This window comes from Pseudorca crassidens, chromosome 19 (assembly GCF_039906515.1).
Source record: "Pseudorca crassidens isolate mPseCra1 chromosome 19, mPseCra1.hap1, whole genome shotgun sequence".
Classification (NCBI taxonomy): domain Eukaryota; kingdom Metazoa; phylum Chordata; class Mammalia; order Artiodactyla; family Delphinidae; genus Pseudorca; species Pseudorca crassidens.
In genome coordinates this window covers 55,914,310-55,940,626 of record NC_090314.1, presented here as the reverse complement: position 1 = coordinate 55,940,626, position 26,317 = coordinate 55,914,310, and the positions used below count along the sequence as shown (strand labels likewise).

The window sequence follows — 26,317 nt, the reverse complement described above, 5'->3', positions numbered from 1 at the left end:
GGCCGCGGGTGCGGGAACCTGATCCGCCCGGGAGGCGGGGGCGGGGCGGGGCGGCGGCGCGGGGAGCAGGGAGCGCCGGCGCCCGCCCGCCTCCCCCATTCATTCAGCCGAGCCCGGGGGCCGAGGGGCTCCGGCGGCCAGCTCTACACGGCGGGAGCGCGGGCGCGGCCCCCCAGCCAGCGCGCAGGGCCCGTGCCGGCCGGGGCGCTTCATTGCCGCAGCCCTCCGCGCGTCGCGCCGCCCGCGAGCCACCATGTCCGACCCCGCGGTCAACGCGCAGCTGGACGGGATCATTTCGGACTTCGAAGGTGGGTGCCGGCCGGCCACCGCGCCGCGGGCGTGCTCGGGGGCCCCTCGGGGCGGACCTCAGGCGAGACGGGGGCGCGGACGGGGAGGGAGGACCCAGATGGGGTGCCCTCCCGCCGCGCCCCCCGCCCCGCGCCCGCGTCGCCTCCGTGGAGCACCCCGTTAGGGGGACACGGGGACCGCGCGCCCTCGCTGGCCCCTGCGCTCGCCCTGCGCGCTGCCGCTGGGTTTCCTTCCTTTTATTGTTGTTTGTGTTTGCCGAGCGACGACAGTCTCCTCGAGGGTTCGCGGGGCTTCCTCAAACGGCCCTGGCGCGCGGTTTCCCTCTCAGCTGTCGCTCAGTCCTATCCCTCCCGCGCTCCCCGTCGGCCTCGGGGCCCTGGCCCTGCGGCGGGTTGGGGGAGTTCGCTACCCGCCCCCGCGTCCCGCCCGCAGGACAGCCCCCTCCCCCACACCAGTTTCGGAGCCGGGGCTGAGCCGAATCCGGGCTGGGCAGGGACCCGAGTGGACACGGCCCAGGCCGCGGCGAGTGTAGAGGAGGGCGTCCCATCGGCCCCCATCCGGGCCTGGGGACATCCTCCTCGTCCTCCCGGAGTCCGGCTGTGGGGGGAGGAGGGGCCTGCTTGCTGGTTGGAAGCGCGTTTTGGTCCCCTCCCCCCTCCTGGGTTTACAAAGTGTTGAGAGACTTGGGGGGCTTCTCCCGCCGGGTGCGGTAGGGCATCCCGGTCCTGGGCTCGTGTGTGTGGCTTTCGTGCGTCCTCGTGACTGCCTGTGGCTCTGCGTCCTGCGTCTTGGGGAGTAAATAAAGCGGTCGGAAGGGAAGCTCACACAATAGTCTCCAGCACTTAGGGGCCGGATTTCTGAGGGGCGGGTCTGCCTCTGCTGGGATCTGGAGCCCCCGCCCCTCGGAGGGGCTCCCAGGCAGCCTTGGGCAGAGCCCTCTGGTGGACCTGGCCTTGGGAAGGCTGGGTCGAAAGGAGTTAACAGACGTCCAGGTGCCAGGCCTTGCGGGGAGGTGCCCCTCCCCCAAGGGCAGAATCAAGACTGGGATCTTCTGGGGGTCCAGAGCCCAGCCATGCACGTGGCCCACCGGAGGTCAGCCCCATCTGCGCGGGGCACTTCTCTGGGACCAGAGCTTGGCTGCGCCCCCAGCAGAGCCCCAGAGGCGGTGATTCTGGGCTGGGCCTGGACTGGCTTAGCAGGGGGTGGAGAGACAGGAGGGGGTGGGGTCAAGTGGCCGGCTTGCCCTGTGCGAGGGATGGTCTGCTGGGGGCTGGCTCTGTGGTTGGAGCACTTTTCCGACTCTGACACTGGGCACTGAACAAGGGGAGTGTGGGTCTGCAGAGCTGTGATGGCTTGTACCCGAACATCGGGACCTCTTGGGACGCATGCTCATACCCAGCATGTTCCCCGAGTCTCCTTCCTTCTGTTTCGCCTTCTGCTTGCCCCCAGCAGCCCTCCCGCAGCTCCTCAGGGGCCTTTCATCTCCTGAGTGTCCGAGCGGGAGAACTGGCCCATCTGGAGACTGCTGCCGCCTTCAGGTTCTGCGCTGTGTGTGCTTTTCTCCTGTGGCCTGTGGGAGTTAGGCTGGCCTGCGGTCCCTGACCTGGAAGCGGAGCTTTCTGGGGTTTCAGGGGATGAGATGGGAGCCCTGAAGCAGGATCGGCAGGAGGAGGTTTGGGGGTTGTGTGGTCTGTCACAGTTCGTGCCACGTAGGTAGTTAGTGCCCCTCCCTCCCGGCCCCGCGTGCAACTCCATCCTCGCCCCGAAGTGCCCCATCTGGAGACGCTGGTGGCCTCTGCGGCTGCTTCCCAGGCGGCTTCTCCAGGCTGTCATTTAGTTGGAGACAATGGCCTCATTGAGACTGTCCTGGTGCAGCAGTTGGCAACCCTGTGCCTTCAGGGGGAGGTTTCTCACTCTTAGGGAGCGCGGCCTCGGACCCCCCCGGTTCCCTGTGTGTCAGCCTCTCCGTTGTGTGCCCTGGAGAGCCGTTGTGCTCTGAAGACAGGAGAGTTAGAGCCCCCCAGTGTACCTGGGCATGCGCGTGTGTGTGTGTGTGTGTGTGTGTGTGTGTGTGTGTGGGCTCCGCACGGCCAGCTTAGGGACCAGAAAGGCGGCCTCCCTAAGAGCCCCAGGAACTTGGAGTGGAGTTGGGTTTTGGGGCTGATAGCCTCAAACAGAGAGACGTGGGAAGGAGCGATCAGGAAAGGAGGAGAGTGTCTGACCCAGAGCAGCAGTGGGTGATACAGGCTGGCAGAGCCAGGGCAGAGGAAGGTCGTGTGGAGGAGACACAGTCTGACTGCAGCAGAAGGAGGAGCGCGTTCAGGCAGCGACAGAAGCGGGGGAGGCCGGAATGAGCTGGTCCGTTAGGACTGGGACATAAAGAGGGGCCAGCTTGCCACAGTCGTACGGTGAGGCCACGGAGGCCCAGGTGTGCCCATCCCCCGGGAGCCCGGACCGTCCTGGGGAGGCAGCCGGAGTGGTCGAGTTCGGAGCCAAAGTGCTGGTCTGTTTCTCTGGGGCCAGTGGGGGGCCTCGGCCCGGGCTGCCCACTCCGCGTCTCAGTTTCCGCGAGGTAGGGTCAAAGTCCCGATAGTTCCTGAGGCTGGCGGACTTGGCCCCGTCTCAAAGCACGTGTCGATGGCCGAAGGATGGAGGCCCCAGGGGCCACCACCAAAGCCGGGCGAGTTCTGAGCCACGGCGTTGCTGGGGATGACAGTACGTCTGAGCAGACTGGAATCCTGCAGCGGGGGTCGACGGGCTCTGATGGGGTGTTTCCTGGAGGTTTGGGGCGACGGCAGTATCCAGGCTGGAGCAGCGTGCCCTGCAGGGCAGACAGATAGCTGCCCCGGGTGGATATGCATGTGGGGGGGATGGAGCGGGCGCCCACCGTTAAATTCTGCTGATGCCCCACATCCCGGGCACATCCACCCCCTTCCCTGAGGAACGCTCTTCTCTTTTCGTCCCGTTATTCCTGCCCATCCCCTTCCCCACCCTGGAGAATTGAGGGCGAGATCTTTAAGCTTCATCCCATCACCGAGGTGGCGCGGGGATTCAGCCTGTCTTCTATTTTGGACACGTCTGTGGATTCAGGTCTCCCGGGGGACTGAGAGGGTGGCAGTGTCCTCCATGGATGCAAACCTCCCACACTGGTCTTTGCTCTCGCCCTAAGGAGGATCTCAGGGCTCCGTGGAGACCCTCATATTAGGGGCAAGAAAAGTATTTTGTGTTTTGCTGATGCGATTTTTTTTTAGAGAGTCTCCTTTTCCGCTTTCCCCTGTTTGAAGATGGGCCTCAGGTGGCTTCCGCGCCCGTCACTCCCTGGGTGATGGGGTGGCCCGAGCGGTGACGTAGTCCCCTATCTGGCTGCCAGGCACAGAGCAGTGGAACGGCGTGTTCTCTAGTGAACTCAGGCCAACTCTGCTATCGCAAACGCTATTACAACCCTGGTCTTTGTGTAACAAAAGCCCTTCCAAGTGCTAGCTGTTGGCCTACTTTCCCTAGCAGTGTTTGCTGTAACCAGATTTGCACACGGAGAAAGAATCCTAAAAGTCCTTGATGTTGGTTGAGACACAGTCTGGCCCAGGACCCAGGAGCTCCGGACCCAGAGCCTTGTTCTCCCGCCTAGAGGACATGTCTGCCCTTCTGAACCCTCTAACGTCTTCTCGAGGATCCTGCCAGCCAGATCCTGGAGCCCAAGCAGGCCCTAGGCCCCAGAGCGTGAGAATGGGCAGAGAGCAGGGAGAGGGTCTCCTGGGGAGACGAGACCATGCAGATGCACCTGCTTGTCTGGGAGCCCAGACACCTCCTGGACAAGGGCTCCCTCGATGGCTGGATTCGGGGGCCCGTTTCCTCCCAGGAGGACAAGGCCTAGCTTTGTGACAGGTGCAGATCTGCCCCTAATTAATGCCAGTTGGCCTCTTGAGGGATGAGTCCTGCTTTTCAGCAAGACTCGAGACCTCTTGAGAATTCAGCCTCCCGCAGTTCTCATCTGGTGGCAGGAGACAGGATCCATGGCGGCGTGAGGTTACTTGGTGGACCGGAGGAGCCGGCCTTGCTGGCATTCTGCTGGACTCTTGGGGGATGAGTCCCGCTTTTCAGCTACGGGGGGACGGCTCTCTGACGGCTCTGACCACCACCGGCTTCGCTGGCCTGCTGCTCTCGTGTCCCGGGCCCGGGACTAGGCTCACCCACCGTCCTGATTGTGAGGCAGAGGGTGGACACACACGTGCCAGGTGGCAGAAGCGTCCCCGTCATCGGCTGGGCTGAGGGTCAGACGTGGGCCAGGGAGGTGGGTCCAGCAGGGAGGACACCCCGTGCTGTGGGGCGTCAGTCTGGAAAGGCTTCCTGGAGGACATGGATCTCTAGGAAGGTATTTTGTTGTTTTGGTTTTTTTGGTTGTGCCACGTGGCTTGTGGAATCTTAGTTCCCAACCAGGGTTCAAACCTGGGCCCTCGGCAGTGGAAGCGCGGAGTCTCAACTGCTGGACCGCCAGGGAAGTCCACGTAGGACGGTTTGAAAGAGACAAGTGGGCAGAGTTTGCCTCCAAAGGGAGAGGGCCTTTGGGGAAGTGATGGGTAGGGCAGCTGGGAGCCCCGCGCGGTGTAATGCTTAGGAGGGCAGGCTCGCTCTGCCATTGGACAGCTGGGTGGTGGAGGGTGTCTTGGCCCCTGAGCCTCAATTTCCCCTTCTGTTGAATGGGGTCATAAACACCGCTGCCCGCGGGTCGTCTTGGGGAGACAGCCGACAGCCTGAGCCTGGTGCCTGCTCGCAGGAGCAGAGCTTGAGGTGGGGGGTCAGGTATTTGCAAGAAACGAGTGGGCGTGGACGCCTAAATGCAGGAATCTGGGTGACGGAAGGGAGGGGTTCAGAGGCCACCGGCAAGGGTCTCCCTGAGTGGTGATGGGGCGGTGAGTGAGACTGTGTAGCATGGTCAGCACAGCAGATTTGGAGCCTGCCGGGGGGTCCCCCTGAGTCCAGCAGGTACTTGGGCTGCCGGCCAGCGTGGGAGCCCTGGCCCCGGCCCAGTGGACATCCCATCACGCTCTTTCACTGTCAGAGCTTGGAGGCTTGGGTCAGGTGGGCTGCAGGGTTCCTTCACTGGGGAGGTCATTCCAGTCTCCTCTGCATCCCCCCACCCCAGAGCGTCCCAGATGGGTGGACCAATGGCCCGTCCTACAGACAGCGACACAGGCGTACGCTGGACGATCCGACTTTGAAGACAGTGGGGTGTGGCTGCCTGCCCGTGGCTCTGTTGGCTGCCAGCCTTCCTGAAAGGGAGTTGTAACTGCGAGCTGGTTGTGTTGCAGACCAGGAGCTAGGAGGATGATCCCATCTGGGGCCGGTGGGGAGAGCCAGCGCTCAGAGGCCAGAGCTTTGTGACTCGAGCTCGCCCCGGGGGCTGGTTAGGTCTGCACCCCTGCACCCGCTGAGGCTGAGGGCCGGGGGCAGGGTGCCTGGGCACGGGCTAGGGCTTCTGTGCCTGGAGGAACGAGCCCACCAGAGTGTGAGCCCCCAGGCTCAGTGGCAGCCACGGCCAGCACTGTGCCCAGCACATGGTGGGTACTTGCTCAGGCCACGTGTCTGGGCGAGGCTGTCCTGCTCGTGGAAGCAGTGGCCTGGCAGCTCATTCGTGATGGGACGTTGCCAAGGAAGTACTAACGTGCAGGTGGCATGCTTGCCCTGCAGGGGCCGGGGACTTCGCAGCTCGGTGACTGTGGCCTTGGCATGCCCCTCAGGGGTGCTGCGGCCCTCATCCTGGCACTGGCTGAGCAGAATGGGGCCTCCCCTTCTCTTTTTCCTTGAATGTTCACAGTTCAGGGGTGTTGTCACATTCCGAGATCAAGCCCCCTACCACGGTTCAGCTCAGCCATCACTATTATTGCACACCCCCCGCCCCCCCATTTCCCAGCTGAATGTCCCTCACTCGTTGTGCTGGGGGTGGGCTGGCTGCTATCAGAAGAGTCTCCTTGGGGTACAGACAGGACCACGGGGCCAGCAGCAAGGATCCGGGGGCCAGGCTCAGGGACCCATGGTGGCCCCCAAACCCAGGAGTCCCACCTTCCTGCCAGGCCAGGCGCTCCCGATGGGCAGGAACAGGGGGTGCATGGTGCTGTAGACCTGGTGGTGTGTGTAAGAAGGGTGGGCCGGGGTAGGGGGTAAGGGGTGCCGGGCTACAGGTTTATCAGAGATGAAGGCCTCCGGGGATGTCAGTTTTTTGGTTCATCCCAGAAACCCAGCCAGGAGACCAGTTCCTTTGCTTTTTCTTGACAAAGCCACTGAGGAAAAACGGTCAAACAGTGGCTATCTTTCCAAAGTTCTCTCGGTTTTTCCCAAATTTGGAGGCTGAGTTGTTATGAGACCAAACAGGCTGGAACTCTCTGGCACATGGTTCCAGAGGACTGAGGACTTGTCATCTCTCTGGTCAAACAGACCCAGCACTTGGCCCCTAGACACCCCCGGCGCCTGGGGCATTTCTGGGCTCCGGCTGTTTAATTTGGTCTGGACAGAGCCCGGAGGGCTCCGTTCAGCCTGGACCAGGAGACGGTCTAGAAGCTTCAAGTTTGTTGTCATTTTTTAAAGTGCTGCCAATGCCCAGAAATTTAGGCAAAGGGTCAAGAGGATGGTGGCCTTGGAATATACACAGCGAGCCCCCCCCATAGGACAGAGCAGGGGCTGCAGGGGAGGCGGGGCAGCCCCTGGGAATAAGGCTCCAACCTGCCTCTGTCATCTTTGTGTTTGGTGTTCTTCTCTGTTGACGCTCTGTCTCATGTTCCTGAGTCTCTGACGGCCCCTCCCGGGATGCTGAGCCCCCGTAGTCTCCAGCCTTCTCTGCCCGCCAGGGTCTCTGGGCCAGCTGGGGAAGCCCATGTCTGCCCCAAGTTGCAAAATCCAGAGATTTTGCAAGGGGCCTGGCCTTGAACACATTAGTGTGCCCTCCCCACACACGGCTCAGAGCTTCCTGTGTCCCTGTCCCCAAGAGCGGGAGCCTCTGCCTTCAAACCCTGGGAGGGCCAGGTGGCATGGGGGAGGGGAGGCAGGAGAGGTAACCCCCGCCCCCACCTCCTGTCCATTCCACTTGTCCTCTGGCTACAGCCTCCAAGGGACCATCTGGTTGGGGGTTCGATGGGTGTTCCCTGGGTACAGATGGGGGGCAAGGGTACCTCCAGGGCCTCAGGAGGGTCTTGCGGGGCATGGGCCGGGGTAGGGAGTCGGGTTTGCCTTGCCTCCTGAGCCTTTATAAGACTGAGCTGGGAGTTCCTGGGTCTGGTTTTTCCCTCTCAAACAAGGAGAGATTGGAACTCTGAGCTTTTTGCAGCCAGTGACCGGTCATTTTTGATAGTTCTGTCTGGCTTTCTACCCTCCAACCCGCAGCCTTCCCCTGCCTTACGAGGAGCGCCGGCTTATGGCTCTGCTGGCCGCTGGGGCGGCCTGGGGATCCCGGGCACCTCCTTGTGGGAAGTGCTGTGGCTGAGGGTCCCCCTGGGAGTGGGGAAGGAAGCCACTGGAACACAGACGGCCCCCGCTCTGCGGGACGTTAACTTATGGAACTTTTGGGCAGGAAGGGGGCATGGTGTCCTAGGCAGAGTGGGGCAGAGTGGGCCTAGATTCGGGCTGCCTCACCGTGCCCCCTCCCCCGTCTCCTGTGAGATGGAGATGTTTCTGGTTCTGCCCATCAGTGGCCAGCAGTCTCTGGCTCTGCAGACTCTCCTAGGCAGGATCTCAGCCTGGACCCTGCTGGCCCCTCCCTGGGTGCAGAAAGCCGACCTTGGGCAGGGCTGTCTCTCTGGCCCTCCTTTCCACGTGGGTGGGCAGTTTCCCTGTGAGGGGTAGGCCAGGCCTCTGCCCTGAGCCCCTGGAGACTGATATTATCTACAGTGAAAGCATACCAGTTTTCCTGGCTCCATCCCAGGCCCGGAGGGGTGGCCTTCTCCGCTGTCCCCTGCCTCCTGTCCCCCATCACAAATCAGGGGAGGAGTGCTCTGTGGAGTAGCTGGGTTTGGGTTTTTCCTTTCAGTTCAAAATGAAGTAAGTGCTGGAATCCCTCTGTCTCTGGTGGGCCAGGAGGAGGATGGCCAGGGTGGGAGAGACAGCTCATTCGTTTGTTTATTTAACAGCTATTTGTGGGCGCCAGCTAAGTGCTAGCTCTGTTCTACGTTCTGGGGGTCCAGGCATGAGCCCAGGAGAGGGGTAGGTTCCGGAAGGCTTCCTGGAGGAAGGGACACCCAAGCAGAGTGCTGGGTAGGAGTTTACTAGGTAAGGTCTCCAGGCAGATGGTGCTGGCTGGGTCCCGTTGCAATTTCTGTCAACTCGTAGTTTGTTTGGAAGACACTGTTATGCCCACACCTGGCACAGGTGCCCTTGGCACCGAGGTGGGAGGTGGTGGGAGGGGCCTGTGCTTTCAAGCATAGGTTGGGGCATGAAGAGGCTCCAGACTCCATCTTTCCTCCTGGTCAGAGAGCTGGGAGGGACTTGGGTGGTGCTTAATCCGGGTGGGAGAGGGGCCCGTGATGTATTCCTGTAGCGAGGGTGGAGTGGGTCTGGAGTGGCGAACTTTACTCCCCAGGCCTCCATCAGAAGACCTCAGAAAGGGCTGCTGTGCTTTTCTGCTAAACTACAAAAGAAACCCTGGGGCCCCTTGGGGGTGAGAATGGGAAGGCCCCATTCATACCTTTGCAGGTGCAGTGCAGAGGAGAGGGGAGAGGTGGGGTTGTGTCCCCTCCCTCCCTGGTAGCTGTCCCCACCCCGGCTCCTGGCCCTGGAGGAGGAGTTTGAGGGCAGCTGGGGGAGGGGTGGGGACACTGGTGAGCGCGGAAATCTTGCCCCTGCCCTGGCTGCAGCTCCAGTGAGGCTGGGTTTGGCGGGGTGGGGGGCAGTGGAGGAGAGTGGCACTCAAATATTTACATCTCTCCTAATATTTAGAAGATGGAGCCAGGCTCCTGCGAACAGCTGCCCTGGAGCCAGCTGGTGGGTTCTGGCCTCCCTCCTGAATTTTTTATCTCTGACCCAAGTCCCAGCCCTTCCAGCTGTTCCCCCTTCTCTCACAGGTACTTCCTTTGACTGTGCTGGTTCTTGCTCTTCGTAACTGTCTCCTTATTGAGCACCTACTACATGCCAGGCCCCGGGCTGGGCGCCTTGTATCAAGGGCTCTTGGTCCTCCTGGAGCTCAGCAAGGTGGACAGGTCATGCAGGTCATGGCTGGCCTGAGGCCACGCTGGAAGGCAGACCCCAGTGCACCTGCCCCCGGCCCTTGCCTCTGCCACCTCACAGGGCTGACCCTGCCTGGCCGGGATGGAAATCTCAGTCTACCTGGCAGTGGTGGGTGGCGACAGCTGTTTGTCCAGAGCCTGGGGTCTGGCAGGGGTTCCCTCTGCTCCCATCCCTGCCTCGTTGCTTTCCAGCTCCATGACCACGTTTGTGACGTGGGAAGCCCAGGGCCCATCTTGCAGGTGTGTGTCTGGGGCTCAGCACGGTACAGGTGCAGTGCTGGTGTGTAGCAGGCGCTGTACGATTTTAGAGCCTGGCTTTTAGGGGGCGGGGTGGGGTTTGGAGGCAGTGCGGTGGGACGGTTCAGCATGCTGGCTCAGTTCGGCTTCACCCTTGCCCACGCTGTGATGTTGGGCTGGTCGTTAGGCTCTCTGTGCCTCGGTTTCCCATCTCTAAAATGGGGATGAGAGTGAAATCTCTCGTCTCCTGGAGATGATGGGGAGTGAACGAGCTAATGTAACAAAAGCCCTTAGGGTGGTGTCGGGTATGTGGTGAGCACGCAGTAAACATTGACTATTAAAGATTCAAGGCAACAAACACTTTTTAGAGACTCATAGGACATTCCAGGCAGGGCCCAAGGCCCTAGTGGAAAGTGGAACTGTCTTCGTCTGTAACAAAAAGACCACGGACTGGGCGGCTGACACAGCACACGTGTACTTCTCTCAGTTCTGGAGGCTGGACATCCGAGATCAAGACTCCGGCAGATTCATTTCATAGATGGCATCTTCTCACTGTGTCTGCACAGGTCGCAAGGGGAGAGAGAACTCTCAGGGGTCTCTTTTATAAGAGTGCTAATCCCATGACGAGGGCTCCACCCTCGTGACCTATCACCCCCAAGGCCCCCACCTCCTAACATCATCACCTTGAGGGGTAGCATTCAACTTGTGACTCAGCGGAGAGCACATTCAGTGTGCAGCAGGGGCCGACCTGGACTAGCCTGGCTCCTGCCCTCAGGCGGGTGAGAGCCTATTGGGAGGAATGTGATGGCCATTCTAGGGAGGAGGGGGAGGCTGGCTGGAGGCTGGCTGGGGCCCTGGACGCTAGCGCTGGGCCTCTCTCCTGCCTGCTTCCTGGGGCAGGTGAGTTAGCCTGGAGGCCCTGGGTGGCTTTGACCTTCTCTAAGGTGCACGTACTGCGGGCCTTGGACAGGTTTGGGGGCCTTGTGACTGACATGCCCCCTTGTCACACGGGCCTTTGCCCCAGCAGAGCCCAGTATACATCCTTTGGTCTCTGAACGACCCAGGGGCTGAATGTGGCAACCGAGGCTGGACCTTGGGTGCCTTGGGGGAAGGTGGGGCGGGCAGAGCTGCTGGCCTGGGGTGCTTAGGGTTTCCTTCTTGTAGGATTCTCAGGAGGGTGATGGAGAGAAGGCTTGTGAGCCCACGGGAGGGCAGAGGTCCTCACCCACCTGCCCCCCAGACATACCCTGGGGTGCCAGGCCCACCCATCCTTCCTGACAGAACCTCCAGGAGGCGGGGACAGTCTATTTTTTATTTTTTATTATTATTTTTTTTTGTGGTACGCAGGCTTCTCACTGTTGTGGCCTCTTCCGTTGCAGAGCACAGGCTCCGGACGCATAGGCTCAGCGGCCATGGCTCCCGGGCCCAGCCGCTCCGCGGCACGTGGGATCTTCCGGGACCGGGGCACGAACCCGCGTCCCCTGCATCGGCAGGCGGACTCTCAACCACTGCGCCACCAGGGAAGCCCCGGTCTATTTTTTAACAAGCTCCAGGAATGATTCTCATCATCAGTTGGAGCTGAGAATGATCTGGAACCAGAACTTTAGAACCACAAAGGAATTTGGATAACGAGTGCAAGAATGTATAGAGATGTGGGCTGCGGGATGCTGCAGGAGAAAAGCCTGGAGCCGTGCCTCCACGAGCCTGCTTTCAAAATATTTATATATACCCTCAGTGAAAAGATTGGAAGGACGTTTGCCAAACTATTGATAGTGGTTATCTGGGTCATGGGTTTATATACGTTTCTCCCCTCGCTTCTCCGTGTTTTGCAGATTTCCTGCGTTGCACATACATTTTCTGTATTGCTTTTAGAGTCAGGAGAAGAGCAATAGATATTAGTTTTTAAAGTTCATTGTCAAAAAGAAAAACAATTCACCCAACCCGATCTCCCAGCCCAGTTTGAGAGACTCAAAGTGACTAGTCCCCTGGCTGATGGCGGCCGAGCCAGGACCCCTGGGTCCCACTGGCTCTTTCCAGCTCTGGGTTGGGGTGCTGGGTGGAGTGAAGCTTTTGCCCAAGCGCGCAGGCTGTGGGACCACCTCTGCAGGCACCACCGGCAGCTGCATGTTCGGCTGCAGAGGAATGTGGCCAGAGCCTTGGTCCTCGACCTCGGCCCAGATGGGAGGTGGGCTGGCCAGGCCCCTCCAGCTCTGCTGAGTGTTTGGAATTGCTGGGCCTGTGTCGCAGGAGCGATGAGAGAAACTTGGAGCTGGTGGCAGACCCCAAAATGGCCCTCATGGGGTCATTCGGTGTCCCAGCTGGAAGAGACCAGGATGCTGAGGCCGGAGGGGTCAGCTGCCTGGCTCGGGTGGGGCGTAGACGGTACTCGTGAGAACTCTGCATCGTCTAGCAGCCCCCAGCTCTGGGCTGTCTGCAGAGCCCCCCGCGCACCGCCCCCCCCCCAGACCCTCCTCCACCTAGCAGTTCTGCTGAGGACAACTTGGCTGAAATTCTCCATTTTTTGTTAAGAAAAGAATTACTCCCACCTGCAGCCCTGTTTCCTGAAGGCGCTTTCTCTCTGCTGCTCCGGACCTCCCCCACCCAGGAGCTTTCAGGCTGGGGGGTTGGTTGTGTCCCTGGTGACGTAGGGGACCTGGGCAGTTTCCTGGTGTGTGTATGAGGCGCGGCTTAGCCCTCTCTGCCCCATGGCCCCTGCAGCTGGTGGCCGGAAGGGCCTGGCTGTCCGGGGGCTTTGCAGGGTGGGAATTGGGGAGGTGGTGATTGGCAGCTTGGGCCCCGCGTGGCTGGCAGCCAGGTCAGAGGTTATGGGACTGAGTTGGTGGTACTGGGTGGTAGGGGCGGGGGTGGGCCTCTCGGAGCACTCTGTGGCACAGCGGGTTTGGAGTTTACTGTATGCAGCTCTCATCTTTTCCCTCTCCCTCAGGCCAGAAGCAGAACTGAGAGGTGGTCAGTTTGGGGCTGTGGCTCTGCGGGGTGTGGGTAGTTCACCTGTCCACCCGCAGCTGCGCAGGCCGGTGGCGGAAGGCTCCCACACTGCCTGCCCCAGAGGCCCTTCCTCTCTTGGGAAGAAAGTGTGGGTGGACCAGAGGCCGCCTTACAGGGTCATAATTAAGGCTGGTCACCCTCCGAGAATGGTCGGGGCACAGTGCCCACCCTGCCCAGAAGACAGGTCTGTTCTGACTTTCGGGAGGTTTTTGCCTAAACCTATGGGGGGCAGGTGAACACTCAGAGGCTCAAAGAACAAACGTAAAGAGAAAAGAATAAGTGGGTCGCTGCCTGGAAGCCGCGGCTGGGTGGCCCCTGGAAGGTGCAACAGAAAAACAGAACAGCTGTGTGGCCAGTTCAGAGGCGGGGGGCAGAGATGGGTGAGGGGCTGGGAGTCCGAAGGAGCATGTGAGTGTCCTGTGGCCACAGCAAAGACCACAGGCTGGGGGCTTAAAGCACAGTTCTGAGTCCAGAAAGTCCAAATTCAAGGTGTGAGTGGGGCTGGTTCCTCCTGCCCAGCCTCTCCCCCCAGCTCCTGGAGGGGCTGGCGAACCGTGGTGCCCTTGACTAGTAGACACATCCCCCCCAGTCTCTGCTCCCTGTGCCTCCGTGTCTCTCTCTCTGCCTTTTTTTAAAAAATAAATTTATTTATTGACTTATTTTTGGCTGCATTGGGTCTTCGTTGCTGCGCGTGGGCTTTCTCTAGTTGCGGCGAGCGCGGGCTACTCTTGTGTGCGGGCTTCCCATTGTGGTGGCTTCTCTTGTTGCGGAGCACGGGCTCTAGGCATACAGGCTTCAGTAGTTGTGGCACGTGGGCTCAGTAGTTGTGGCGCACGGGCTTAGTTGCTCCGCGTCATGTGAGATCTTCCCGGACCAGGGCTCAAACCCGTGTCCCTTGCATTGGCAGGCGGATTCTTAACCACTGCGCCACCAGGGAAGCCCTGTCTCTGCTCTTATGAGGACACTCACTCTCAGATTTTGGATCCATCCTAAATCCAGGGTAATCTAATCTCAAGGCTCTTAATTATATCTTTAAAGACCCTATTTCCAAATAAGGTCACGTGCATGGCTTCTGGGGGTTAGGACACGGAACAGTCTTGGGGGGGCCCCATTTGCCCTCTGCATCAGCCCTCCTTGGGGGGCAGCAGAGTGTCTGGGTGTGAGTCGGGAGACCAGGCTTGGACGGGCTTAACGGCGTGACTTTGACCGATGGTCTCCGCGGGCCTTGGCCTCCCCGTCTGTATCCCCCGAGCGTGAGGGTGCCCCGTCTCCGATCCTCTGCCTGGTGGTGCAGCCGGGCCTAGAGGCCTTGCCTGGCTTGCTTTCGGTTTCCAGGGTTCTCCGCGAGTTCCAGGTGGCTGTGTGGAGTCGGCCAGGATCTGGCCGTTCCTGGTGAGAGCCCGGTAAGGCCTCGAGAGGAGTCCCGGCGGTGGCCTCACTCAGGCCCCACCAGGGCTCTTTGGAACAGCTGGGCAGCCCCTGGGAGCCCCTTCCAGAATGTCCTCAAGGTCCAGCCGTGGCCTGTGTCACACAACAAGCCCACTTCCTCCTGTCAGGTTTCTGGACTCTTCCTTCTCTGCAAGGCCCCTCTACCCCTGTGTCCTTGAGGGTAGAGACCAAGCCCTCCTGGACCCTCGAGTCGGCCTTCGTGCCTGCAGGGCTTTGCGGTCACGGAGGCTCCGTCCTCTCGCCCAGCGGAGCTTGGCTAGTTTGGGGTCACGCGCTGTGACCCGCTCCATTCCTCGGGAGGCCTGGGGAGCAGCTGGACTCCTGGCTGCTGCTCTGACCGGGGCCTGAACTCTGCTCTCTAGGGTCACCGTCCCCTGTAATTAGGCCAGAGCTCATATGGGCCTGGGCAGCACCCGCCTGCGCCCGCCCTCAGGCCACAGCGCAGAGAGCTGCAACTGTCCCTCTGGCGTGATTAATGGAGGGCTCCAGCTGGGCCCAGCAGCCCCTGGTATTAGGGTTTTGTTTTGGGTGGTTTTTTTTGCATTTTTAAGTGTTTCTACCATTTCCTGCAGCAGTCAGCAGGATGGTTCCTCTTCCCGGTGGATAGGGAACAGCCACCACCCGCTACGCTGAGAACAGAGAAGGGACCAGCAGCTCCACCAGGATGGACCGTCACGCTGACCAGCAGCCTGGCAGCCCAGCCCGGTGCCGTGGAGCTGAGACCACCGGGTGCACCCGGGGGCTCTGGGGTCCTGCTCTGCGCCCAGCTCAGTCGTGTGGGAAAGAGCCAGCAGGGGCGCGGGCGGCTGAGAGCAGGCCAGCTTGTTCGCAGAGTCTTTTCGTGGACGGGATGATCCTTGCTCTGTGGTCGGGGGTGGGGGTGGGGCTGGGGGAGCAGAACCCTCCTGTTGGGGGAGGGGCTGTGCTCCAACCTGGAGCCGGGGCTTCCGGGGCAGCCCAGAGGGGCGTTGCGGATTGAAGGGCCCTGTAACCTTTGAGCCCTCGGAGCTGCAGCCTGTGGCTTTGGTTTCGAAGTCAGTCCCCTCCCAGGGGCTCCCTCCTGCCCTCTTTCACTGCCATTTATCAGGGGACCTTTGACCCTCGGGAGGCCAGAAAGGTCCTCTGTCCCCTCCTCTCCCCGCAGGCTGGGCTGCACCTAGGCCCTCCTCCTCGGCCATTCAGGAAGCCTGGTCACCACCACCCCCAGCGTCCCCACCCTGGGTCAGGAAATTCTTCCCCTATCTGGCCCGCATCTCCTCACACGCGGCCCCGTTCCGAAGCCCCGTTCCGTCTGTCCTTTTAGTGGAGAGAGCCCACAGCTGGCCTGAGAGGGGGAGGACAGATGGGTCTAAGTGTGCTCGTGTTCCCATAACTTTAGCTTCATCGAGGAAAGAAGGGAGTCCAGTGTCTTAGGGTGACTGTTAAAGTCTGCCCGGAATGACCCCGGTGTCGCCAGAACCAGGGGGACCGGTGGATGGCTGGAGCGAGAAGCGGCCCCAGGCTGAGAAGTGGCTTCCTCGGAGCGTTTGCTGTGGTTTTTCTCTGTGTTGAGAGATTTCCTGAAGCAGAAGTTGCTATGTGGCTGTCCCATGGTGCCTGCCAGGGCCTCCACTGTCAGGTTGCTCCCCGACCCTGAGAGCCGTCACCCCAAGACCCTTCTCTGACGGCAGGGAGGGGAACACGGGTAATGAACCCGCCTTAGGTAGGCCAACCAGATAATTCATTGCCCCGATGGGGACCCTGTTGGGAATGAACAGGGCGCCCTGATGGATGACAGTGGAACAACGGGCGTGAGCTGGGACGTCCCAGGTGGGCTGGACACAAGGGCCCTGCCCCAGGAAGATGGGGGCGAGGCTCCGAGGCCAGCGGGCAGCCAGTGGCAGGAAGGGGCTGCTGGCCCAGGCGTTGGTAGCTGTGAAGGTCTGGGGTGACCTGACGGCTGACGCAGGCTGAGCGGGGAGAGGTCCTTCCTGCCAGCCAGCCCGATTCCAGGGCACCCATGTGCCCCTCCCCGAGCTGGTGAGTCACTGCGGAAAGTAGCTTTGGCATCAACAGAGGCTGAGGAGGCTGAAGAGAAAGGCCACGGCAGCCGAAAAATCTGTTCTCTTGATGCGTGAATTTCCTGCGGCTGCAAAGTGCCACAGACTGGGGAGCTTCGAACATAGCAGTGTGGTTGGTCGCTCCCAGGTCTAGAGGCCAGAAGTCGGATGTCGGGTGTGGGCAGCATTGGTTCCTTCTGGGGACTCCGAGTGAGAGCCTCTTCCAGGCCCCTCTCCCAGTTTCCAGTGACCCGAGAATCCTCGGCGTCCCTTGGCTTGTGTACGCGTCCCTGCATCTTCACACGGCCTTCTCCTCTGTGTGTCTTCCTTTCTGTCTCTTACGAGGACACCTGTCATGGAGTTAGGGCCCACCCTAATGGGGGATGATCTCACTTCGAGATCCTTGCCTTAATTACATCTGCAAAGACCCTTTGCCCACATCATGTTCACAGGTTCCGGGAGTTAGGACTCAGACCATTTTGGGGGCCACTGTTGGACCGGTGTCCTCTGCAGACGGCATGAGGTCTGGAAGCCCTGGGAAGGAATCGGACAGGACCCATTCTGGGTGGATTACACTGTGTAGCTGGGCTGGGGAGGGCTGGTTCTGCCTGTGTCCTTGCTAGCCAGGGCGCTAGGGAGCTTTTTCCAGGGAGAAGTTAACGTAATGAATTTGGGGATTAAGAGAAGGTCTGGAATCCGAGGGCTGGCTGTTGACCACAGCTGCCACTGGGCTCCCTGCTCGTTGTGAGGGGTCTTGTTCGTGTCCTGAGTTGAGGGGGCCAGGGATCACCTGTGCGCTCTTTTTGTGCCTGGAAATGTCATGGGCGGGAAGGGCTGCGCGGAGGGTCCCCCTGCGGTGAGTGGCAGCCTGGGAAGGGAGGAGGGGGCCTGTTGCTTTCTCTTGGCCCAACTTGGGAACCCAACTGGCAGGCACGGCAGACCTCCTTCCCACGTCGCTGTTCCAGGGTGGGCCGTGGGCCAGGGCTCCTGAGGGGGAGGCTGTGAGAAGCAGGAAGGCCCCCTGGGGTGCCCGTGTCCTAACAGCCGAAGTAAAAGACAATCCTCAAAATAAATTGCAGGGTGGAGGGGTGACCTCACATCTTTCACCTGGGCGCTAAGACCCCCCGGGGAACCTCCAGTTCTCAGGGACACTGGGCGCGCCCCGCACGGCCCCTCAGGGCCGAGTGAAAGTGGCTCATCTCAGTGCTGTCGTCCAGAGCGCACCGGCCATCCCTGCGGGACTGTGCAGGGTGCTGAGATGCAGGCCTGCATCTGCTCAGGGCCCGGAGCAGGGGCTGTGTGCCGCCTTCAGCCACGTGTGCAGCTGAGCCCAGGGCGGCCGGTGCCCTCGGCCAGCACGCCGGGACCCGGAGCCGGAGCGGGAAGCAGGACGGGGCTGGCACTGGACAGGGTTCGCAGCCCAGCCAGGCCTGCCCAGGGAGGGCAGGGGAGAGGCCCAAGGGGAGGATTCTGAGCTGTGAGTGCCAGGCTGGGCCTTGTCTCTTCCTTTGTTTGGGCTTTGGCTGGTTTCTTGTGTTTCTCAGTGGGAAACCCAGGGCCACCCGCTGACAGTGCTGTTTACTGGTGTCCCTGTCCAGGCTCTGCTTAGCCACTGTGTCTATTTTAAGCCCTTCCTTTTGGACTATTTTTCTTCCTGAGGACACCCCCTCCCACTTTCCCCATCTGCATCCTCTTCCCTGCCCTGAGCCTGCCGCCCCCCACCTGCTCTCACCTGCCCTCTCAGCCCTGCCCCTCCTCCACTGCCCGCCCCCAGGCAGTTCCTGAGACAAGGATTCAGGTGGGAGTGATCCCAGGTGGTCCCCAGGCATGGGAGTGCTGGGGGACCCTGCACCAAGCCCCCCAGAGTGTTTGACCTCCAGTTACTGCCTAAAGGCTGTGTGCCAGGGAAGCACTGTTAACCCCTTCCTGCCTTCTGGGCCTGGGCATCAGGGGGGGCGCCGGGGGAGGCCCTCGAGCACAAGGGAAGATACTGGCCGTGGGTGTGATGGACACGGGTAAGGCACGTGCAGCCTCGGCCACCAGTGGGGTGACCACACATGCACGTGTGCACACCCACCCCCCGGGGTGCACACACAGAGGGCAGTTATACCAACAACAGTCGTGATAGCTGCCTGGGCACCACTGTGTCAGCGCCTCAGCACCACACGTGGGGAAGCAGATGCCCGGAGGTGGCTGTGGTTGTGCCGCCCCCTGTTTGAGCCCCTGCATTAGGCCCTGAAAGTAAGAGTCCGATGTGCATCCAGGCTGCAAGGCCCCCACGTCCGGCCAGCTCTCGGCTCATCCGAGGCCCGCAGGGCCTTTGTCCTGCCCTGCCCTCTGCCTGGGATCGTCCCCCTTGCCCTGCCCTGCCCGGTTTTCCCCAGTGAATTTGTTCTTTTGCCTGGACCAGATCTTGCTTTTGTGGCCTTGGGTTCCTTTCCTCTGGAGGATTGTTATTTCAGGGACCGGCCCGTTGGCCCACCGATTCCTGTTCCATCTTCCCTGCTGCCCTGGAGGGAGCTTGTCCGCCCAGCTGCAGCCTCAGCTCCCTGTCCTCGCGGGAGAGCAGGAACTGGGGGGTTGCCTCCAGCCCACCCCAGGGGTCGCACACGCTCCGGACTCATTCTGTGAGTCTGATGGCCCATGCACTTAGCTTCGGGGTTGACTTTTCCTGTGACCTTTCCCTGCAGCCTCAGGCCAGGGAGCAAGGAGGTGTCCTTCGCCTGGCACCCTGTGTTTCCTGGATGTCTCACCCTGGCTCCCAGGTCGCCATTGTTTCTCAGGACAGAACCTGCTTTGCTGCCGCCTGGAAGAGACTCACTTTCACCAGGGCCATGCTCCTGGAGCCTGAGCCCAGAATCAGACCCCTGAGCTGGGCAGTGGCCACGTTGCTCCTCCCACTGGAGCTGACCCTGGCTTTGTTTTGACCTTGTTCTCTAACGTTTCTTTGCGTGACATTTGTCCCAGGCTGGAGCAGGGCTTTGTGGCTCAGCTCGTGTCCCCTCCCCAGACTGAGGCCCGCGGTGTGATCCAGGAAGTGTTCCTGGAGCGGGGAGAGGTTTGCGGGCAGGCAGCGTGCCTGTGGTCAGAGCGGGGGCCCTCACAATGGCCTCTTGTGTGCGGCACATTCCTCCTTAAACAGGCCCAGATCCAGGCTGCTCCTGCCTCGACCCCCATGCGCACGGACGACGGGAGGTTTGCATCTGGCCAGGCGGCCTGGCCTCTGCAGCGGCCGAGACTGTAGGTGTTTGATGGACCGGGAGAGGCCGGGCCGGAGGTGCAGTTATCCACACCCTCCCCCTCTTCATAGCGAGGTTTGTTTTTTAAGAGCAGCGCTCATGGTTTTATCCCCTGAAAATATGAAGTGACCCACATTAGCATAGGCACCTTGGGAAAAGGCAGGAAAGTGTAATGAATTAAACGGCCACCTTAATTCCATCCAGAGGCGGCTGTTTTCCTCGAATGTGCGTGCACCCTGCACATGTGTGTGTGCGATGAATCCAGGCCCGTGCATGCAGCTTGGATCCTGCTATTTTTACTTAGTATTCTCAGCATTTCTCAGCTTCAGAACCGTGATTTTGATGACTTTGCAGGGCTCTGGCATATGGGTTCAGAAAACTCTACGTAAACTCGAATTGTTTCCAGCATTTGCTGTTTTAATGCTGATGCAAACATCCCGTACATAAATCTTTCTGTACGTCTGATGATTTCCTGGGGGTAAATTCCCAGCAGTGGGCCAAAGGGCACGGCAGTCTTCAGTCTCATGTGCTCGCGGGGAAGGGCTGACTGGGGCCGAGGAGGGCTTTGGGGAGCAAGCAGTGTTCAAGCCCGGCTTTGGGGGTTCTTGACTTCACGAGAGGGAGAACGGGGGCGTTCTTATTTGGGAAATGGTGTGAGGATGGGTGGGCCCCCCGTGCCCTGTGGGAGATGTCAGTCCTTTTCCCTCCCAGCGGCAGTTCGGGGACCCTCCCAGTACAGCCTGGTCCCATGTTTGTTTGGTGCCCCGCAGCCATGCCGTTTGTCCTGTCCAGCTTCGGGGTGGGGGTGTGGGGGTCTCTTGCCTGCCCTCTGAGGGCATCTAGCATCCTGCAGACAAAAGAGGAAGCAGCACAGCGCCACTCCCCACTGCCCTGGTCCAGTGGAAGGCCACGTTTCTGCCCGTCGGTCCCCCATCAGATGCGGTTACGTAGGGGCCTCCAGTCTGCACTCTTGCCGGCTTCCTCGGCCGCACTTGGACCCCCTGGGCTGCCTCTCCACAGGGAGAGGGGAGAAGAGTAAAGTGGAAAAAAGCACCCACTGCCGTGGTGGATTATAGCCATTCTCCACGGAGGAAGTGGAAGGAGTTTCCAGGGTGAGTCTGACCCTGGAAAGGGAGGGGTGGCTGTGCGTGTTGGGGCAGAACCTGGAGCGTGTGTTTAGGACTTCCGTTGGGGGACGGGATGCTGGAGGACCCTGTCCTGCCAGCTTCGTGACAAGCCGTCTCCTAACTCTTCCCAGCTGGGTGCTAATTGTGTCATGACATCCTCTGTATAGAGGCGGCTGCTCCTAGGGCATCCCTCGCACAGCCTGCCTTAAAAAATGATCTTTGGTTTCATCACCAAATATTCCGGTGTAAATCGAGAGCAATGTTATTCTCGTGACGACTTCTCCCACCGTCTGGGGTTTTGTGTGATTCCTGAAGGAGTCAGCTTTTCCTCCTCTGGGTGCCTGATACAGCAGTTCTGGAGCTCGGCCACGCTTCCACTGGTCCATCCGTTGGACGTTTCTACTTCTTCTTCTTCTTTTTTTTTACGTTTTGGCCACACCTCGCGGCTTGCGGAATCTTAGTTCCCTGACCAGGGATTGAACCCGGGCCCACGGCAGTGAAATCGCTGAGTCCTAACCACTGGGCCGCCACGGGAAGTCCTTGGACATTTCTTGAGTGGGGCTGGGTGCAGAGTGGGCGTGACAGCACCAGCGGGAAGGGCCCCAGACAATCTCGTAGCCCAGAGGTTTCATCCCTCCAACGGTCCCTGTGTTAACTCCTTGTGGCTGATGTAACAAATGACCACAAACAATGTGGCTTAGACAACAGAGATTTACTCCCATGGTTCTGGAGGCCAGATGTCCAAAAGCAAGGTGTTGGCAGCACCACCTTTCTCCAAAGCTTCTAGGAAAGAATCCTTCCTGGCCTCTTCCAGCTTCTGACAGCTCCAGGCATCTTTGGCTTGCGGCTGCATCACTCCAGTCTCTGCCTCTGTTGTCACATGACCTTCTTCTCCGTGTCTCTCAGATCTCCCTCTTCTTTCTCTTATAAGGACACTTACCGGACTTAGAGCCCACCCTAAATCCAGGCTAATCTCATCTTGAATCCTTACCTTGATTACATCTGCAAAGAGTTTTTCTAAGTAAGGTCACATTCACAGGTTCTGGGGCTTAGGACTTGGACGTAGCTTTTAGGTTGGCGGGGGGACACTGTTCAACTCCCTACAGAACCTTAGAGGAAAGTGAAACTTCTCAGGCTGAGATGGGGTTGAGGGCCTGGTACCTCCCTGCTCTGGGCCCACAGTTACAAACCTATGATCCGGTCTGGCCTTTACATTGTGAAGAAGAAGCACCCGAGGCCCAGGAAGGGCTGGAGGGCTGGCTCGTGGTGTAACAGAGGAGAGGACTCTGGCTCTCTTCCCAGGGAGCCCCCCTCCCCCGAAGTCAGTCCCGGCAGCCTGGGACGATCGGGGTGACACGGGAGGGAGTGGCGTGAACTGCACGGGGCCACCACGGCAGGCTTTGGGAGGAGGCAAGAGTGAGCCTGGCTTTGGGGGGGGGGACTTGAAATCCTTGGGTGGGGGCAGCGCTTGTTTTTGGGGATGGCGTATGCCATCAAGAACCCCCAACAGCCCTGGATGTTTGCTGAGCAGGGACCGTCCTGATGGTGGGAACAGCCCTTGTCCTCTCAGAGAGAACTAGACGAATGGGGGTGTTGGTGCTGGCCGGTGAATGCCTGGATAGACGATACAGCCGAGGGCTAAGCATGCGGACAGTGTGGGCCCAGGGGGTGGCATGTGCCAGGAAGAAGCACAGAGCAGCCCAGGAGAGGAGAGGGTGGCGGATGGGGCCGGGCTTGTGCGTTCTGTGTAGACTTTGTGTTCCGGGGAGCAGTGATCTGTGTGCCGGCCAGTCTGGTTCCGAGTCATCGCCGAATCGGGCCTCCCGACTCAGGGATGCCTTTGCTCTGGTGCAGGGTCTTAATTCATGAGTTGCAGTTGGAGGTTCATTCAAATGGGCTCCCCAAGAAGGGGGCTCTCCAAACAGGGGCACAGACCTTGTCGGGACTCCCAGGAAAAGGTCGTCTTATTCCCGTGGGGCAAACCTGGGGAAGAGCCCTTACCCACCTAGTTCCTGTTCTCCCAGCTTGGCCCCAAGGAGCTAACACCAAGTACTCTTGGACATGCACATGCCTAGGCGTGTGGGGTGTGGACCCCTCCTCGAGGGAGCTCACAGACAGACAGGAGCCACTATCGGGGACAGTTTGGACAGTGCTCTCGGGGCGGGGGTAGACCAGATGTCTCGGAGGCCCTGGGAACCATGAGAGGACAGACTTCCGGGCACTCAGCCCTGGACTTTCTGGCCAGTTTAGCAGGCACTTGACCTCTCCCTGGGCACTTGAGGCTTCTTTGGACGGGCAGTTTGTACCCTGCGTATCTTGCTGGACAGCCCCCGGTGAGAGGCAGAGCTGCGCCGGCTGGGGTCCTTGCACAGGCACACCCCTGCTGCGCTTGGCCGTGTGCCTTACCAACCCGAGGTCACGGCGGGGCCCACTGGCCGAGTGCAGCCCTTGGATGTGATTTCCTTTGACCGCACAGTGTTTTTAAAGGGGTTGTTTTGCTTTGTTTGTGCCAGCATTTAAAAATCAGGAGATAACATTTTAAAAAAACACAGCTTTTCAGATTCTCTTGAATCCGGAGCTCTGGCCACATTGCACACACATGCCTGCTTGGCCGCAGTGAAGCTGGACAGCAGGTGTGTCCCTGAGTCAGTGCGTGGTGAGGCGCCCGCTCCCGAAATCTGCACAGCTCCCTCCCTCGGAGGACATTTCCCATCCCTGCAGGGCCTCTGGGACGGTCGAGCTTTGTGACCCGGGATTTTGTGAAGGAGGTGTGCCCAGGGCTTAGACAGGGTCCCCCAGGGGTATCACGTTTGGGAAACTGGTAGTTCCGGCAGCCAGGTATCAGGTTCTGGGGTCTCCTTTGCTTCCCTACATCCAGTGCTTCAGAGCACACATGCCCCTGGCCACCCACCCACTCAGCCACCCACTCCACCCTGGTCTTCTGAAGGAGGTAATGTCCACGGGGAAGAGACGAGGGCTGTGTTGGAATTTGGAGGAAGGAAGACTGGAGGGAGGGGCTGCTCAGAATGGCCCTGAGAGCTGGTGTGGGGGGCTGGGGACCAGCTGCGGACTGGGGGAGGAAATTGTGGGGGGGATCCCTGTAATCCTGGGCTCCTGGGGCTGTGAGGTGAGGTGGGGAGGGGGGTGGGAGAGACACTGTGGGTCGCTGAGGGCGCGCTGTGGGCCCGGCTGGGAAGGAGCTGGTGGTGCACGTTCCTGCCCCGCGGGCCCCTTCCCACTCTGGTCCTTATAACCAGGAGCAGCTGGTTCTCGTTTGCAGCACGCCTGCAGGAACTGTGGGGATAGTGGCTTCTCAGGCAGTGTCCCCACCGCCTTGGAGGGAGCAGATCCTGGCGGAGATGGTGGGTGGACGGGTGGAAATGCTGGGCTGTGGGGTGGGAGTTGGGTGGTCAGTGTGCTGCGTGGGCCCAGGTCCGGCTGGGGCACGTGGTATAGGATGGAGGCAGAAGCAGCCGGTGTGAGGACTAAGAAAGGCAGCGGTGTGAACTTCGCCCAGGATCTCCATTATTCCACCAGAAAGGAGTAAGAACCCTGGGCCTTGGAGTTAGACGCATCTTCCGGCTCTGCTACTCACCCCACGCCACTGGGCACTTGGCTTAAGCACCTGGGCCTCAGTTTTCCCATCTGTATCAGGGGATTATAGCATCCTTTACACCATGGGGTTAGGGTGGGGGGGTAAATGTGGTTATGCACAGTAAGCCCAATGCCTTGCCTGTGTTAAAAGTTCCAGCGTTGGCTGTCCTTGCTGTTACTGATATGGTGGTGACATTCCCATTGAGATTCTTTTCTTTTTCTCTAGTGAATTTTTGTATTTATTTATTTATATTTATTTGGCTGCGCCGGGTCTCAGTTGCGGCACGCGGGATCTTTTTAGTTGCGGCATGCATGCGAAATCTGGTTCCCTGACCAGGGATCGAACCCGGGCCCCCTGCATGGGGAGCGCAGAGTCTTAACCACTGGACCACCAGGGAAGTCCCCCCATCGAGATTCTGATTGGTTATGGTTGTGGCTGTTATTACTGGGGACATCTCTCCACCGCTGCTGCTGGTGGTGGTGTTTGCTGCTGGTGTCTGTGTTGGGCGGAGGTGAGGAGGGAAAGAAATCAAAGGCCCCTCCCTTGAGCCAGAACATCCTTATAGAAAATGTGGCTGGCGGGACCATGGCCACGGCAGGACAGAGAGGACAGAGGGCGTCCTCCAAGCTCCGGCCTTTTCTCTCTCTCCCAGAACACGTGGCTGCGGGTGCCTCAGTCCCTTCGGACAGTGGGGCTGTCCTCTCTTCTTCCTGAGAGGTGAAGGGCGCAAGAGTCTTCCCGGGGGCCCCTTGCTGTAGCGTCCCCGCCAGCTGCCCTCTGGTGTTCCCCGTTAGCGGGATGTTCCCCGTGAGCGGGATGTTCCCAGGGGCTCCCGAGCCGTCTACTTACCACGTTCTCCTTGCTTTCTCTTTCAGCCTTGAAAAGATCTTTTGAGGTCGAGGAGGTCGAGACGCCCAACTCCACCCCAACCCGGAGGGTCCAGACTCCCCTGCTCCGGGCCTCTGTGGCCAGCTCCACGCAGAAGTTCCAGGACCTGGGTGTGAAGAACTCAGAGCCCGCGGCCCGCCATGTAGACTCCCTCAGCCAGCGATCCCCCAAGGCTGCCCTGCGGAGGGTCGAGCTCTCGGGCCCCAAGGCCGAGCCTGTGTCTCGGCGCACCGAGATCTCCATCGACATCTCGTCCAAGCAGGTAGAGAACACCGGCACCGCTGGGCCGTCCCGGTTCGGGCTCAAGCGGGCCGAGGCACTGGGCCACAAGACGCCAGAGCCCACCCCTCGGAGGACGGAGATCACCATAGTCAAGCCCCAGGAGTCAGCCCACCGGAGGATGGAGACCCCCACCTCCAAGATCCCTGAGGTGCCCGCCATCCCCACCGCCGACGCAGCCCCCAAGAGGGTCGAGATCCAGGTGCCCAAGCCAGCCGAGGGGCCCGCCTCCCCCATCCCACCCCAGACCCTGGAGAATTCGGAACCCACCCCGATGTCTCAGCTGCAGAGCAGGCTGGAGCCCAAGCCCCAGCCGCCCGTGGCCGAGGCCCCACCCAAGAGCCAGGAGGGTGAGTAGCAGGTGCCGGTCATCCGTGCTGCAGTGATTTGGGGGGTGGGGAGCTGGCTTTGCCCTGGAGTCTTGGAGGAAGAAGCTGAATATTGAGGAGGGGGGCGCGTATACTTCCGAAGGCTCAGGGGAGGGGACTGGCAGCTCTTTCTGTCCAGGGGGGATGGACCGAGATGCAGCAAGTTGGATTTGAGTTAGACTTGGCAAAGAATCTCTGGGTTGTGGAGGGCCCCTGTTAATTGGTCCACAGGGCCGTGGTGTAACCTCTGCTGTGAGCCCAGGACTTGGGGGCAGGAGCCGGGGCAGGCTCGTGTCGGGGCTGGATGGGTTTGAGACGCTAGGACAGGCTGTCACATTCTTGGTGGCTGGCGGTCACTGGGCCGTGGGGAGGCAGGCTCCTGCTCAGGAGGGGACTGTGACTGCCCTGCTGGTACCCCCGGGGCAGGGGGTGAGGAGGGGTTTTCTGCACAGGAGGGTCTTCCTCTTCTTCCTTCCCAGGTAGGGAGGGTCGTGGCCAGATGCAAAGGGAGCATGAGAACGCCTCATCTCTGCACGCTAATATTTTCAGGGCTGCCTGGAGGGGGTCCCAGGCCA

The 26,317-nt window shown here is 60.3% G+C and overlaps 1 protein-coding gene and 1 long non-coding RNA gene across 6 annotated transcripts in view; both read left to right on the top strand.

The window, feature by feature from the left end:
• The window catches only part of SEPTIN9 (septin 9), a 165,353-nt gene that overhangs the window by 60,458 nt on the left and 78,578 nt on the right, over positions 1-26,317 (top strand). For 4 of the 5 annotated variants that reach the window (XM_067714669.1, XM_067714666.1, XM_067714667.1 and 1 more), the window contains one exon: positions 25,083-25,724. In XM_067714669.1, coding sequence (XP_067570770.1) covers positions 25,083-25,724 — 642 coding nt within the window. Of the gene's footprint in view, positions 1-32; positions 309-25,082; positions 25,725-26,317 lie in introns of those variants that run through there. The other variant, XM_067714670.1, reaches the window with a different exon arrangement.
• Positions 836-13,417, top strand: LOC137211821 (uncharacterized). The gene is made up of 2 exons (XR_010937231.1): positions 836-10,318; positions 11,132-13,417. It is a non-coding gene; the product is annotated as an uncharacterized lncRNA (long non-coding RNA).